This window comes from Lotus japonicus, chromosome 1 (genome assembly GCF_012489685.1).
Source record: "Lotus japonicus ecotype B-129 chromosome 1, LjGifu_v1.2".
Taxonomy (NCBI): domain Eukaryota; kingdom Viridiplantae; phylum Streptophyta; class Magnoliopsida; order Fabales; family Fabaceae; genus Lotus; species Lotus japonicus.
Genome location: NC_080041.1, coordinates 336,546 through 353,450, shown reverse-complemented (window position 1 = coordinate 353,450; position 16,905 = coordinate 336,546). Strand labels below are relative to the sequence as shown.

The window sequence follows — 16,905 nt, the reverse complement described above, 5'->3', positions numbered from 1 at the left end:
CCTTGTCTCTGAATCTATACGCCTGACTGACTACAAAATATGATGAGATAAAGCTGAAAAATGATGGAATGAGCTAAAAAGATTCAGTATGATCTGCAAGAATCTTATAAAATAGTTTGAGTGTCATTTCTCAAACGGATTACGAATGCAACGTCAACAATGGAATACTCATATAATTACCATGTATGTAAGTTTAAGCAAATAACTCCCAGCATCGGAACAGTCTCTCTCATTTTGCTTTCACACTTACATGCATAATTACACGTACAAAGATTAGTTTCGTGTTTCACCAACAGGTCAGGTATGAAGGTTGAAGACCTTTGAGTTGACTACAATGCTAATGTTTGGTCTGAGAGTATATTCCAAAGTTCTAACTATTTAAAGTTTACACTCCCCCTCCCCTGAAAATTGAATATGTTATACTTAATCCATTTTAATCTAATCGAGTTTCTTAAAGTTAACTTTTTTTCATTCACACCATTTTTCTCATTAATTTCATTGTCATATATTTTTCTTCTTATCTTTCTCAATTTTCTATTACATTAGTTATCATGTCACTCATCTATTTCTCTTTTCTTTTGTGGGTAAAATTTAAGTGTGAATATTATTTTTAACAAATATGATATGATGATTAAGAAAAGTAAGAGAATTAGAAAATGAGGTTGGATTTGGAGCTAAGAAGAGGGTCCGGGTCCAAGTCTAAGTCCAATCGAGGCCAAAAATAGACATGGGATGGAGGACAGAAAGATTTGAGTTTGACCAGAGAAAAAACAGGCAAGAGTAGAGAAAGAAAGCCGCGTCGTCGTGATATTTAATTGAATGAAAATTCTACAGAGAGAGAGAGAGAGAGAGAGAGAGAGAAAGAGAGAGAGAAGTGGGTTTAGCTGGTCAGCACTGACCTCCGATGTTTCTCGGCAGGAACCAATACAAAAAAAAAAATAATAAATAATATTAATACAATGAATCTTCTCCTCCATCCTAAAATTAACAAAGCAGTGTGAGAAATAAATAAATAAAATATAAAGTATTTTGATGCCTGTAACTAATTTTGTGGAGATCTGTTCGTGAGATTGCCAATTTCTGCTGCTTATCCATTCATCCTCTTCTTCTTCCTGCTTCTCGTCCTGCCTGCCTGGTACACCCTTAACTTCTCTTAAGCTCTTTTAATTATTGTATTGTTTGGATTATTTATTTCCGTTTTCATTTTTGATTTTTTGGGTCAACCTCAACCTCTATATATCTATCTATCTAGTTCTAAGTTAAAGGATGGATGACCGATAGAATGAATGAATGAATTTTGATCGATTTGTTTGTGATTGATTGTGAGATCACAGCACTGCAAGGGGGGGGAAAGCTGATGTGCGATTGTTGGATTGGATGAATATATAATAATTGTATTGTATTGTTTCATGGGCAACACATGCCGTGGATCTTTGAAAGGAAAATATATTCAGGGCTTCACCCAGCCCGAAGACAATTCCAAGCGCAGCACCAATCATTCTGACCGCTCCTCCGACTCAGAAAATACCAATTCCAATTCCAATCCAGAAAACATCGATACAAATAATAATAGTAACAACAACAACAACAACAACAACAACAAACCCTTCAATCTCAAGAAAGAAGCCATCATGCGTCGCGGCCTCGATAACCAATCATATTATGTCTTGGGTCATAAGACTCCCAACATTCGTGATCTCTACACTCTTGGCCGTAAATTGGGACAGGGACAATTTGGCACCACTTATTTATGCACTGACAATTCCACCTCCATTGAATATGCTTGCAAATCCATCTCTAAGAGGAAGTTGATTTCCAAGGAGGATGTTGAGGACGTTAGAAGGGAAATTCAGATCATGCATCATTTAGCTGGTCATAACAACATTGTCACCATCAAGGGTGCTTATGAGGATCCCCTCTATGTTCATATTGTCATGGAGCTTTGTTCTGGGGGTGAGTTGTTTGATCGCATCATCCAGAGGGGCCACTATTCCGAAAGGAAGGCTGCCGAGTTGACCAAAATTATTGTTGGAGTTGTTGAGGCTTGTCATTCCCTTGGGGTTATGCATAGAGATCTCAAGCCTGAAAACTTTTTGCTCGTCAATAAAGATGATGATTTCTCTCTTAAAGCCATTGACTTTGGCCTCTCTGTTTTCTTCAAACCAGGTAACAACCAACCATTCCTTACTCTTGTATTTCTGCTTGCCTTTTAAGAACAACATTACTTCCTTTTTTTTTAGTAAAAATTACATATTTTTGTAACTTGGCCACACTTATATGTTATAAATGCATGATTTTTGTCTTCTTTAATGCTTCTAAATATGCACAAATCCGAACATGCTGCTGTCTTTCAATAACAATTTATTATCACACTTCTCTTGAACTAGTAGTTATTAACTAGAGAACCCCGTTCCCGTACTAATTATAGTTTGTTTAAATCTTCATTTTATCTTACTGCCTCAGGTCAAGTTTTCACTGATGTAGTTGGCAGCCCGTACTATGTTGCTCCTGAGGTTCTCCTCAAGCATTACGGGCCCGAAGCTGATGTGTGGACTGCGGGTGTCATACTGTACATATTGCTGAGTGGCGTGCCTCCATTTTGGGCAGGTATATATCACTGCCAACACTCTTAAAAAAATTCTGTCTATCATCTGTGGCATCACTGAAACTTTTGTTCTTTTGGAGTTCAGAAACCCAGCAGGGTATATTTGATGCAGTATTGAAGGGACATATAGATTTTGACTCAGATCCATGGCCTCTAATATCTGATAGTGCAAAAGATTTGATTAGAAAGATGTTGTGCTCTCGGCCTTCAGAACGGTTAACTGCTCATGAAGTCTTGTGTAAGTTCATCCTTTTCTCTACTATACTTGCTATATACAAGGTCCATCCATTCCTGATATGAATAAAAGAGATACTGTTTCCTTTTGAAGTTTTAACTTGTCACTCAGTGGATGTTATTTGGTGTAGTAGAGGGGCTGGTCGTCAGAAGTTAGCTTTTCCTGTGGTATTCACTCTTCCAAAATTTTGTTCAGATGCAATAGGTGATTAAAGTCTCAATGCCATTGCCTCATTATAGCAGGACTTACATAGGAAGAACCAGGCTTGTTAATAGCGCGCCATAGTGGCGCAATAGCGCTTTAGCGTAGCGCCCTGGGGGTTCACTGCTACTCCAGTATTCACCGCTATAGCGCGGCAATAGCGAAATAGCGTTTTTTGGGCTTGCGGCTAAACTACGCTATCTGCCATTAACAACCCTGGGAAGAACTAGTTAGATATATGGAGGTTGATGCCTCCTCAAAAGCAAATTCCAATGTTTAAAATGAGCACAATATTTTTGTCATCTTTTTTCAAGAGAGGAAGCGAATACATTTTGCAAATATCAGAATACTGTGTTTCAATGCAATTTTTTTGCATTATTATATAATTTTATATAGTTTTATTTCAAAATTCAAAAGACATTATTCTCTGTGCTTGTTTAGGTCATCCTTGGATATGTGAAAATGGAGTTGCCCCTGACAGAGCACTAGACCCTGCTGTTCTTTCCCGTCTCAAACAGTTTTCTGCAATGAATAAGCTAAAGAAGATGGCTTTACGGGTAAATAAAGTTATTTGATGCATGGACATTAGTTTATTTATGAATTTCGCTCATTCATTGTGATGAAAAAGATATTACATTCTCATGCATGATATATAAGAGGGGCTATTGTTGCCTTTGTGGCAACACACTTTTTTACACTTCTTGACTGCCAACTGAAGTTGGGCTTCTGCACTTTCTATTCCGTTTCATCTATTATATTCTTGTTTCATCAAAACTAGGTAACTTTAGTTATAGTTGGTCGTTATAATTGCTTGTTATGCTATTTTTTTAGGTAATTGCTGAAAGTCTATCCGAAGAGGAGATAGCTGGTTTGAGAGAAATGTTTACATCTATGGATACTGATAATAGCGGTGCAATCACTTTTGATGAACTCAAAGCTGGTCTAAGAAGATATGGGTCTACCCTTAAGGATATAGAAATACGTGATCTTATGGAAGCGGTACGGTGTTAGTTCTGTGAAAAGTATCTTTCTGTATGCTGTGTATGAACTTCCATCCTTTATTCTTCTTTTTCTTTTTTGCAAAATAAGCTTTTGATTTTTCTTAAATATTTCCTCTATATAAATTTGTATTGTATTCTTTGTCATTCACTCTGTTGCATGATTATTCTTCAATCTTCATTACACATTGAGTACATAATTTAATGATCAGGTGCTTTCAAAAAAAAAAAAAATTTAATGATCAGGCCAATGGATCATTGCTTATTTAGACTTTTGAACTTTAGATGACTTAAGGTTCAAAAATCTTTCATGAATTTTAAGACATCAGCAACAGCAACTTGCGTTCATGTTAAATGATATTTGATTGTCTTCCATTAATTGAATTTTGCCTTATCAAAAAAAAAATCCAGCTGAACTGTTTAATCTGTTCCAGGCTGATGTAGACAATAGCGGAACCATAGATTATGGGGAGTTTATTGCTGCAACAGTTCATCTCAACAAACTTGAGCGTGAGGAACATCTCATTGCAGCATTCCAATATTTTGACAAGGACGGGAGTGGTTATATTACAGTTGATGAACTCCAACAAGCTTGTGCAGAACATAACATGACTGATGTCTTTCTTGAAGATATTATTAGGGAAGTTGATCAAGATAATGTAAGTCACTTCTGCTCCTCATTCACATAGGACATCCATGTAGGCTGTTAGAAGTTACTTTTAGAAGATCTTACTGTTTAAGTGTTTAGTATTATATATAATTATATATCCTCCTGAGAAGACTGAGCTTTTAGTTTTCACATTTTCTGTGCTTTGTTGACATTAAAATGGTTTTTGTTTTGAAATCTAATTTGGAATGCTCCGTGGAGAAAATATACTTGCATGTTGTAAGCAATATTAAGATGGTTTTATCGAAGTTGGTTTCCAACATCTTTATACTGCAAGAAGTTTAGAAACTTAAAACTACGTCTGATTAATCAATATATGTTACATGTAAAATTGTTTTTGTCGCCACTAAAATAATATTGTACTTTAAATTGTTTTCGTGTTGCGGGAACTAGAAAAGCTTGTAACTCTCTTTTCAAAATGCGTATTCTGAATCCCTAGATATATTATAATAATCACCATTAAACTATTTATATGCATAAAATCTTCAAAAGAAATGGAAAAATGTTAGTAGTTAGTTTATATTCAATACATGAAGGTTAGATTTTAATTGTTTAATGTAAGTTTGTTATTGGGGTTATGTTGTGATAATCAAAGACATATTGTAATATGTGGTTCCCATAACATTATGATGATTATTGCGAAAAGTTACTTAGCTGTTACAGTCACTCATGATCTTGCAAATACAGCTATAAGTATATTAATTATCATAACAATTGGCATAATCTAATACCACCCCCCAGGCAAAATAAAAATGCTGACTACACACGTTATATTATTTGCTACAAGAATGATAAACTTCAACTTGAGACATGAATTAGGGCCTTTTCATGAGATTTTGTTCTGCCAAATTGGTTTTTATGGATGGATTTACCCTTTTCTTCGCGTCATTAATTGCAGATTTGATTCTCTCATGTGTTAACTCTCCTGTTTCCTCATGTTGAATTTTTGTGTCTATCTCTCTCTTCATGTATTAACTATTAAATAGGTGAGACCCTTTGAATATTTATGAAGAGAGATATTGACAAAATGTTCCACTTGACATTATCATGAGAGGGGATCCTAATCCGGAGATATGAGTTTTGTGTTGACCAGGACAGATGGCCTTGTACAGAAACAGAAACAGCCTGACACTTTAGCAAAGAACTATATTGTTATACTAATTGATTATCATAATGAAAACTAACATTTTAAATGAGAAATGGAACACTCTTTCCATCACAATATTATGAAAACTAATATTTCTAAATAGCCTGGGCTCTCTATGTTCACCCAATAATAGATAATGTATTGAAAGTGTGTGAGAGAGTATGTTGCTGGAATTCGTCTATTACTAATAAAAAGTGCTTGTGATAGCACCTGGTCCATATTATTTTTTAATACTAACTAGACATGAATGTGTTATGCAACAACATATCTGGGAAGCTGAGATTGGAGGCTGTTGAGATTAGCATGGGTGGGTGTCATCAGCACAGGGTAAGGGTGCTTTGTAACAACCTCCACGGTTGGGAGGTGGGGGATGAAACAGATTCAAGTAATGGGATTGAGATTAAAAGAGAAGACTGAAGAGGGAAGGGTAGGCAGATGTTGAGCGAGGGATGTAACTTTTATGATGAAAGATGTTGTTTTGAGAAACAACTAATTAAGCTAACTATATCATGCCTTCAGTACACTTTAAATATCAAATGCCTGAATACTAGTGATTTGCCAAGTATGTTTATTTCACGTCAATATTTGATTGAAATGAGTTCCTGCTCCCTCTTCTGTGGCAATTATGCTTCATGGTTTTGTTATATCCTGTGTTTTAGGATGGAAGGATCGATTATGGTGAATTTGCTGCCATGATGCAAAAAGGAAATGCTGGAATTGGTAGGAGGACTATGCGCAACAGTCTGAATTTGAGCATGAGAGATGCACCTAGTGCTCATTAGCTTTCCATTGTGCTCAGCATGTGCAGGTACTTTGAGTATAACATATTTTGTGCCCACTTTATATTCTTTTAATTTTAATGAGTGGTAGTTGATATGCTGGCAGTTGGCCACCATAAGTAACTTTGTGTTACTCTTTTGGATGATATCGTGGCCCATCCTGTATTCTGACATCCAATTTGGCAGGTTGTATGCAGCAAAGCCAGAAAGAGGAAAGTAAAGCTTAAACATATACAAAATATTGTTTCCTGTCGTGGTAATGCGCATGAAAAAAAAATCAGGATTGTGGATTCTCTCCATAAGCTCTGATCAAGTGTTACATTTGTGCTGTGTGACTGAAAAGTGTTTGTCTCTTTGTAAACTGAAGTGTTAAAAGTGTTGCAGCTATTGCGAGTTTGTCTGTTACGTTTCAGTGCTTTCGCGTAGGGGCATTCTGTTTATAGTTGAAGTAGAAGGATTTTGATATTTCAGGTTCTGATTTTACGGATGTAAAGCTTCACGCGTATGGACATTATGTATTGGGCGAACTAAAAAAAAAACTGCACGAGCAGATGAATTGTGTTTGACATTTGAAGTTGAAGCATGTTAAAATATCCCAGGTTTTTTCTTTTGGTATGAAATTAATACTTTTAATAATATTATATTTTCTTTTTTTTTTGGACAAAATAATATTATATTTTCGAACTAATAAATGATAAAAAGTAATAAATCGTTGGTATATAGTGCTGGAGGAAGACTTATTGGAGGCCCAAATGATTTACTGTTGAACCCCAAATGGCTTAGGACTACAATTTTATTTTGTTGTATTTCCTGACTGTTCTCTTTCATGGGATTGTGTCACTTGTCTAGCATCCCCAAAAAATTAGGATATAGGATAGTAAATAAATTGTAATGGATTTCAGAAAAAAAGAAAATGAGCATTTGCTCCCTATGTTTTGTATTCTTAGATATTTTAGAGTTGTTTTTACTGTTAGATCTCTCTTTAGTTGAGTTTCTTCCTAGCTTCCATTCATTCTACTCATGCCTTAAGATTTCATCAGGGTACCCAACTATAATGTGTGTTATCCTCTATTCTACCTAGGCAAATGGATTCTAGATCCATTCTGCACGGTACTTCATCAGTTCATCTCACCCACTTTCGTCTCCCTATTTGGTGGATTTGAGAGAGACACAATTTGGTGGATGTGAAAGAGAAAACATAAAGGATATGGTTGATGAGGAAACACATAGAAGGGGAAAGAGTTGAGAGAAAACGCACAATGAGTGAACAAAGTGAAAAATGCCAGTGGAGAGAGTCAGATGTGAGACAGTTAATGAGAGACGCCACGTGGGATGAAAGAATGAAGAGTAGATGCCACGTGGATATTTGGGTTTGTAGAGTTTTGATGAAGTGTTACATCGTATGGTAGAACACGTGGATATTTTTCATACTCTTGGTTTGAGTGGAAAATGAATCCACGATTGTGTCTTTTATCATTATGAGGAGTGGATTGCCATGTTAATTTTACTGCAGTTTGGGAGTGGGGTTGCATTTGTTTCGGATATTACAGTATTGAGAGTAAATATGTTAAGGCTGCATGGGATTGCATTTGCTGTTAAGTTCACATTGCTGATGGTCTTTCTCTCATGTCTCGCCTGTATACTTCCCTTTTGGTGCGACGTATAGTATAAAATCTGATAGTATAAGACATGATAGTATTAAGTCTGATAGTATAAGTCATGATAACTTTCTTATACTATCCATCGTTTGGCTATACTCTGTATAATTTACCATATCGTTTAAATTAATGCAATTTTATGTTTAATGAAGTATTGAATAATGATATATAAAAAAAATCAAATATGAAGGTGATTATAACGGTGGTGGCGGTGGTGATGAAAGTGGTGGTAGGTTGGTGGTGGTGGTGGCAATGGTGGTAGGTTTGTGTTGGTGGCGGTGGTGGTGACGGTGGAGATAGGTTGGTGGTGGTGGTGGCAGCGATGGTGGTTGTGGTGGTGGCGATGATAGGGTGTTGGTGGTGGTGGTAAGGCGGTGGCGGCTACGGTGGAGGGTGGAGGCAATGGTGGTGGTGGTGGCAATAGAGTGGTGGTTATGGTGTCGGTGGTGGCGACGATTATGGTGGTGGTGGCGATAGGGTGGTGGTTGTGGTGTCGGTGGTGGCGGTAGGGCGGTGGTGGCGGCGGCTGTGGTGGTGATCGGGTGATGGCTGCGATGGTGATTGTGGTGTTGGCGACGATAGGGTGGTGGTGGTGGTGGTGGTGGTGGTAAGGCGGTGGCGGCTTAATAAGGTGGCGGCGATGGTGGAGGGTGGAGGCAATGGTGGTGGTGGTGGCGATAGGATGGTGGTTGTGGTGTCGGTGGTGGCAATAGAGTGGTGGCGGAAATTATGCTGGTGGTGGCGATAGGGTTGTGGTGTCGGTGGTGGCGGTAGGGTGGTGGTGGTGGTGGTGGCGACAACACCAGTGGTGACGGTAGGGCGGTGGTGGCGGCGGCGGTGGTGATCGGGTGGTGGTGGCAACACCGGTGGCGGTGGTGGTGCCAATGGTGGTGTAAGTTGACAGCAATGGAGGGTGGTGGTGATGGTGACTTATACGTCACAACCTTATCATGTCTTATCCATCACTCACATGATGGATTAAATAATACGTCATTTTAACGTATAAGAGGACTTTGATGGATAAGCTTATACAATACAATCCAAACAATGGATAAACTCATAATGTATTGTATAAGCTTATACTATCATGACTAATACGACGTGCCAAACGAGGCCTTATTCATGCAAATCTATGGTTGCAGTGTGCTAACTGATTGGAATTCAGGGGCAGTGGAATCCATGGGTGACATGTTGGGAACACTGATGCTACTGGGCTCGAGAATGTATTTTTGCTTTGGCTTACGAATAGTTTAGAATGCTTTGGCTGTAATTGACTTCTTGGAGCTATTACTTTGGCTTTTTAGTTGTGTACTCTTTTTCTTCACTAGGCTTTAATGGGGTTTTTCTAGTAAGGTTTTAACGAGGCACAATCTTAAAAGTCTATTCTCCAAGAAAGTCTTATTTTCTTGTTTTTCTATGTTTTCTCTACCTTTTTATATTGGGTTGAAGTACCTCTTGTACTTCATTTCAATATAATTCTTTGCCTTATAAAAAAAAAATCTACTATGAATTATGGATATATGTTTTGTTGGAAAAACACGGAGGGGCTGATTTGCTATGTTGTAGTCCTTTAGATGGGTAAAAGATTTCCCCTTTCCAATTAAGTTAACTAGTAATAAGAAATTTTGTGGAGCTTTATTTTTCGGGGTTTAGGGTTTTTTCATGCAAGAAAAAGAGATTTGCGATATTGATGACAAATGTTGGTTTCCATCATTTTGTTATCGTTGTGCTTTTTGGTTGGTCATGTGAGTAGTGTATGGAGTTACCTTTCAAAGCCTCTCTCGAATAAGAAAAAAACTTACCTTCACTCCCCTCTTTTGTGCTCACTCTCCTCCCTTACACAACCCGAATAAAAAAACTTTCAAATTAGAGGAGAGCTTAAGAGTTAGTCCTCTAATTTCCCTTTCGTACTCCAAAACTCAAGATGCAAACAAAACCTTAGAAAATGATAGAAACTAGTATACGAAAAATATTTAATTCCTTTGTAACATATAAACGTGTTGTTTAAGTACTAATCATAGAATACCAAGTATGTATAGTTGGTTGCTTCAGTCGTGTATGGCTTCGAACGTGGCGTCCTCGTCCTTGACCGGTCCCTATTTAGACCATAAATTGTGGAAGAAATTTTGGCATAGTCCTGCGATTCCTAGGTGCAAAGAGTTAGCTTGACGGGTTTGCAGCGGGTACCTTCCTGTTTGTGATGATCTTTGGAAACATGGTATAGATGTGGATGATAGTTGCGCTTTGAGTTGTCTTCATGTTGAGACGGTTACCCACCTTTGGCTTGAGTGCCCTGTTGCATGAAGCTTTTGGCTTGGGCATCCTCTCACTGTGGTTGGAGAATTATTCCACGGTTCCATAATTTATGAAGCATTTTCTGGCTGGTGCGCTCATGAGTGGGGCGTGGCACATTGGCAGTGTGGGTCGTATGCTCTATGAGAAGCGCGTAGCAAATTGTTTGAAGGAATTTTCTTGCAAAGCGATGTTGGAGCGAGCAACATCGTTGGCGTTGCAATGCTCGCTGGGGGCTGTCGTGCATCGGCCTGGAACAATGATGGGAGCACGGTCGACTAGAGGAAGGGATTTGAAAATTGAATTTTGATGCTTTCGGCTGGTAGGGGAATGGTGGCAAGGGACTTTGAAGACCAGGTGCTTGCGGCTGCTGCTGATATTTTAGTCATGGTTTCTTCAGTGGTTTTGGCTAAAGCGTTGGCTCTCCTGTGGGCTATTCAGCTTAGTTTCCGGAGGGTCTCCTTTGAGACCAATTGTCTCAATTGTTTTAGCGTTGGAAAAAGTCTCCGGGTGGGTATTTATCTACTATTATAAGGGAATGTTTATCACTGGGTTGTCATTTTGATTTTGTGGATTTGTGTCTTGTTAGACATTCTGGGAACATGGTGGCAGATTTTTTGGCCAGGAGCGCTACCTCATTAGCTGGATCGGTGTGAATTACCAGACGTTGCAGCTTTGATGCGGTGACATATTTCAAAAAAGTATGTATAGCTGGTTTCAAAAAAAAAAACTATGTATAGGTGCAAAAATCCATGAGGTAATTTTATCGCCACACACAATACAACATAATACAGATTATTGAATATAATACCAATTATATATAAGCATGTATACAGATAGACTTGGAGTGAGATCGTCCGTTATTATGGACAACAAAGAACAAACAGGAGGAATTAATCGTACATTAAATGGAAAGAATTAAAAAAATAAAAATATTTAAGAACAGAACGAACAAACGAATTGCGGAAGCTGGCCCGCCGTACGAAAAGTAGTAGATTCCGATGACATGATCTTATTTGAAGGAAGGAAGGATAATTGATTAAGAATCGGCTTGAGGTGTTGTCCTCGGAAGATGATGATGAGAATTAGTTGGTGGGATGAATCTTCTGATCTCAGATCGCAGCTTATAGAAAACATGTCTCCAAGTGCCTCTGTTGTGGGAACCACCAAGTAGCTTAGTTTCCTGATCGTTCAATTCAAGATCTCTGGCAAATATGGGCTTCCTGGAGAGGATCCAAGCCCAGGTCCAGTCCCACCAATTCTTGATAGAGGTGCCAGCATAGTCACCCATGGATGAGAGGGACTTGGATCTGGGAAATGACGACCAAACTGCAGATGCTGATGCTGATGCTGCTGCAGGAGTGGTGTTAAAGGAAGAAAGGCGTTTACGAAGGCCATGTTCCGAGGAGTCTACAGAACGCGAGTGTGAGACAGGGAGCTGCTTATTATTACTCGTAGTTGGAATGGTAAAGAAGCTCCGGTGCTGCTGATGACCGATGGAGCTCATCTCGATCTGATCTGATCAGTTTGCTAATTGCTACCTAAATCAAACTTGAAAGCAAAGCTTCTTTCTATTCTATTACAGCCAGTCTATATGTCAACAAGAAGAACAACATACATATCTCATAATAATTATCATCCTTCGCTAGCTAGCTTCACAGCTCTATTACAGCCTGTTTTATTCCTTCTGTGGGGTCAATCATTCTCTTCTCTGTCGGTGCTCTTCTGCTGCTCATGTGTTGCTATTTAAATTAATTACTATACAATTAGTTCAATTTTCTTATAATATTCAATATTTTTAATATCACCTTTAATTTACTTTTATCAATATTGTAATATATCTTAACTTTTAAGTAACGTTTGGAAACCGAATAGAACATAACCACACGAAACAGAGCAAGAGAGAACGAGACAATCATATTATGTGCATTGTATTTGGTATATACAACACCTATATAACAAAACTGTAAGGTTAATTATAGATATCTTTTCAAAAAAAAAAGTCAATTATAAATATACTCCTAGCATGTTCAACGTTCAATTAAGCATGAAAAGTAGCAAAACAATCAAACATATGATTTTCTTTTACGGTAATAAAACATATGATTGATTTTAATTTTTTTTTATCAGCGATTGATATTTTTTTATGGAAGATTAGCGATTGATATTACTTATTCGTGTAATAGACTGAGAATGGCATCAAACCATTTGCTTTCATCCATTGCGTAATTGAACTGAAGAATGGAGATGAACTTATTTTGATGAGGTCCATCTTCTATGTGGATACATCGCGAAATGATTAAGAGGAAAAAGTAGAATGATTGAAATTTATTTTTACCTGGAATAGATTTCGTAGATGAATAAAAAAAATATTTAAAATTGAAAAATAAAATTCTCACCCGTTGGTCCATTCATATTCTTGAGTGTGAAATGATTTGTGTTTCACACTGTGAAATGAGTGTTGTTGGTGGCAGAGACAACAATTGTATATCCTATTATGTTCCTTATATAACAAACGAGCATTAGTTTTAACACCTCCTCTATTAATCTCACACCTTACTTTTTTTTAAATTCCCTTAATACCCTCTTTTATAAACTAATAATCCTAATCCCAAACCTTGTGAAACTATATTTGCTTCTCTCTCACTCACACCTTCTCTCACAAACTCTGATCTCCCTCAAGCCAGCCACACACTTCCGCCACCCACACTTGCCTCCGCCGCCGCAAACCGCTCACACCTTCCTCCGCCACCAACAACACTCATTTCACAAATTATTTTCACACTCAAGAACATGAATTGACCAACTGTTGAGAATTTTATTTTTCAATTTTAAATATTTTATTTTTTGAATTATAATTTCACACTCAAGAATGTGAAATACAATTATGTTTCACACTCATCAATTCAATTTCACACTCAAGGGTGTGAAAATGTTGCACAGTTACTTTTATATCCAGAAAACTAGAACTTGACAAAGAGTATGAATAAAAAAATAAAAATTCGCAAATAAGGTAAATTTCGCACTTTAGAGGGTGAACAGATCAACAATTTCACACTCTAAAGTATAAAATACGAACCAATTTCGCACTCTAAAGTGTGAAATACAAACAACAGTGATAAAATGAAAATTTCACACTTACTAACTGTGGACATTTTCACACTCGCTAAGTGTGAAACGCTTAAAGAATGGTTAAGAGAGAATGAACAAACATCGGTTCACACTTACAAAGTGTGAAATGTTTCACACATATTAAGTGTGAAACGTAGCAACGAAGAAAACCATGAGATGAGTGTGAAAGTGAAGGATGGTATGACAAACAAAGAGGATGGTGGTGATAGGGTAGGAAAAGGGACATGTTTGGAATGAAATTAAATTTTAAGGGTATTTAAGTCATTTTGGTGTAATAAGGAGGGTGTGGAATTAATAGAGAAGGCGTTAAAACTAATGTCCATAACAAACGTGGAACAAAATTCATACGTCTCATTTCGATCGTCATGTTCAAACATGTATATCAAACGCTACCTTAAATTAACACTATCCAACAAATTCCATATTCATTCCTTTTATCTTTGTATTTGGCTTAAGCACCCTTGTACTTTATTTTAATATAAATCGTGGCTTATCAAAAAAAACTTTTTTCGATAACTAATTTCAATTTTCTTTCTTTAATTTTGACTTTTTTCACTCTTATTTTTGTCTGATTCTTTCTCATCTCTTATTATCATTTTCACTTTATATCCCTCCTTTTATCTTTAAGTGTTGAGTTTTATTCATTTACAGTACAATTTCTCTTCATATTTTTGTTAAAGAGATTTGAAGAAAAGACAAAAAAGATTTCCGGATGTACTTATATCATGTGAATGTGAGAATAAACAAAAGAAAATTATATTTTACATACCTTAATAATTTACACAATCTATATTTTTTCCCCTACAATACATTCTACATTTTAATACTTCAATTTTTTTTAAAAGATTAGTTTTGGAACTTAGAGGTCATGATGTATAGTTGTTTACCATTATTCTGAATTACACTTCTAGAACTTCAAGTTTTAAAATTGAAATTTCTCTGCTTTGACGACTTTGAATTCTAAAAATTACTTAATAGCCCTTTTGATCTCCCACTTTTGTTATATGTGCAAATGGGGTTTATCTACATTAAAATAATATAATGTCTCCTCAATGTTACCTTCGGTCAACACTTTTCCATCCAAAAACTAAACTTTTTTTGGATTTTTTAGAAAAATTCATCCACTTCTTCGTACATCCTTCCATCATCTTCATCATATTTATTTTTTTTTTTAAATCAAAGTTTTTTAAATTCAAAAAACCAAACCTCAAAATATTAGGAGTATGTTTGACTGTAGTTTTTGAAAATTGTATTTAAAAATTAAATTTAGAAACTATTTTTCAAGAAAAAACTGTTTGAATTAAATGTTTTTCAACAATAAAAAATCGTAATCTGAAAACTAAAAACTGAAAACATCTTTCAGCTCTTTTGGTATTTTAGTTTTAAAAAGTTAAATTGAGAACTGTTTTCCAAAACAGTTTTAAAAACAAACAGATTTTTAAATTTTCAGTTTTTAAAAGCCGAAAACAGCTTTTGAAAATTGTAATCAAACAAGCCCTAGGTTGAAACGCACCGTATTAGTAAGTTAGAAGAAAAAAAATATGGGTTAGAAGGAAGGGGCACGTGGGTAGAATACCCAATTCTTCTATGTTGCTGGAAAAAAAAAAGGGTGGGACTCCATCATCTGTTCCTCAATTTCTTTTTCTAGCACCTTCCTCCATCTTTGATCTCACTCTTCATTTTGTCCCATATTTCCTCCATCATTTCTTCACTCTTCACTCAATCTCTTACCCACAATATTTGGAGCTTTGAAAATTGGTGTTTGGGACTCTTCTCATCTCTTGGGTAGTGCTATTTAGAGCTCATATAGGTAAAGCCTTCAACCCAAAGATTAAGAAATCTACTTTTATGGCATAAATGAGTAGTGGGTATTATCATAACATAGTAGGAAATCAAGTGTTTGTTTTATTTTCATGAGTTTCTCTAAAACCCTAAGTCTAATAAATTGGGGAATTTTGCCTAATCTCTTTCGTTACCCATTATTGGTGCTTAGATTCATGAGTAGTGCATTGATATTTTTTTTAGTATTTGAGCTGAGCTTAAAATTATGTTTCTATTAAATCTTATACTTGTAAAGTTGTGATGAGTTTAAATTTGGAAAGTCGTTCGTCGCAACGAAGAGATAATGCGATATATATACCGTTCGTCGCAACGAAGAGATAATGCGACATATGTACCATTCGTCACAACGAAGAGATAATGTGACCTATGAAAATTCATGTTTTATAGAAATGCACCGTTTGTCGTAACGGAGAGATAATGCGGCCTATATGCATATAGTTTATGGAGGTTATTGTTAGTGAGTGATGAAAGATGGAGCTACCTCGTAGTTTTATTATTCAATTTTCAAATTAAAAGCTTGTGTGAAAGTGTATAAAGTTCAGAAATATAAAAATGTTCACGAGAATATTGATTTAAAGTTTTCTTATATACTTATACATATGGTACCTAAGTTCATGTATGGTTTTAATGATTGTGCCCTAAGTGCTTCTCCTTTCCGCGCACTTTATTTATTATGCCCCACTAAGTCTTTGTGACTTACCCCATCATTACTTTCATCTTTTTTAGATTCACAAGACCCCGTGTAGCAGATTTTTGGGCTTTGCTGAGTTACCCAGGAGTTATCATTGTTTTGGTATGCTTCCATTGTGCGGCGGCTAGATTGTTCTTTTTTTTTCCGACTCCAGTATGATGCAGCCATAGGGATAAAGAGTCGTTTTCTTGCTTTGAGTTGTAGTTATTAAACTCACTATGTTAGCGCTTTGTTTGGTTTGTACCCTTGAGACGCTATGATGGGTGTTATCTTGATATGATGTAATATCTGGTTATTGAGTTTCTAGATATATGCTATGACAGGTATTTATTATTTTGGTTATGTTGGTGTTGAAAGTACAAAGGAAACTCTGTCGGAATTTTGATAGAACTTGATGCTTCACTTTATGTACCCATAATGTGGTTTCATCCTTAGGCTTGCCAGACTATTTGAGAGTTCGGTTGTTGCTAGTCTGTGCGCCGGTAACAGTTCTAGAGCGGGTCGTGACATAGGTGTTTTACATTAAACTTCAATATCAAACTTGATTGACTCCACATCCAATAATTAACACATTAATCCCTCATATCTTCATTTTCATCTTCGTCATCTTTTTTTTTTTGTCTCCTACCACTCAACATTACAAATTCCAACAATTGAT

General features: G+C 36.5%; 2 protein-coding genes across 2 annotated transcripts; one reads left to right on the top strand and one right to left on the bottom strand.

The window, feature by feature from the left end:
- The first annotated feature begins 852 nt into the window (after positions 1–852).
- On the top strand, positions 853–7,225 carry LOC130732825 (calcium-dependent protein kinase 26). Its single transcript, XM_057584812.1, has 9 exons — positions 853–1,135; positions 1,335–2,166; positions 2,464–2,607; positions 2,691–2,843; positions 3,483–3,598; positions 3,873–4,040; positions 4,474–4,698; positions 6,513–6,661; positions 6,819–7,225. The coding sequence occupies exons 2-8, from the start codon at positions 1,410–1,412 to the stop codon at positions 6,633–6,635; spliced, it is 1,686 nt and encodes a 561-aa protein (XP_057440795.1). The 5' UTR covers positions 853–1,135; positions 1,335–1,409; the 3' UTR covers positions 6,636–6,661; positions 6,819–7,225.
- A 4,136-nt stretch (positions 7,226–11,361) lies between these two features.
- LOC130732824 (uncharacterized) lies at positions 11,362–12,295 on the bottom strand. The gene has a single exon (XM_057584811.1). The coding sequence runs from the start codon at positions 12,087–12,089 to the stop codon at positions 11,622–11,624; it is 468 nt and encodes a 155-aa protein (XP_057440794.1). The 5' UTR covers positions 12,090–12,295; the 3' UTR covers positions 11,362–11,621.
- Between the last annotated feature and the right edge of the window lie 4,610 nt (positions 12,296–16,905).

Bases quoted from the DNA above. Each gene is read 5' to 3' on its own strand.
- LOC130732825 (XM_057584812.1), top strand. From the start codon at position 1,410: ATGGGCAACACATGCCGTGGATCTTTGAAAGGAAAATATATTCAGGGC. The intron at 2,608-2,690 runs GTATATATCACT...TTTGGAGTTCAG, and splicing joins CGTGCCTCCATTTTGGGCAG to AAACCCAGCAGGGTATATTT. The intron at 4,041-4,473 runs GTACGGTGTTAG...AATCTGTTCCAG, and splicing joins TACGTGATCTTATGGAAGCG to GCTGATGTAGACAATAGCGG.
- LOC130732824 (XM_057584811.1), bottom strand. From the start codon at position 12,089: ATGAGCTCCATCGGTCATCAGCAGCACCGGAGCTTCTTTACCATTCCA.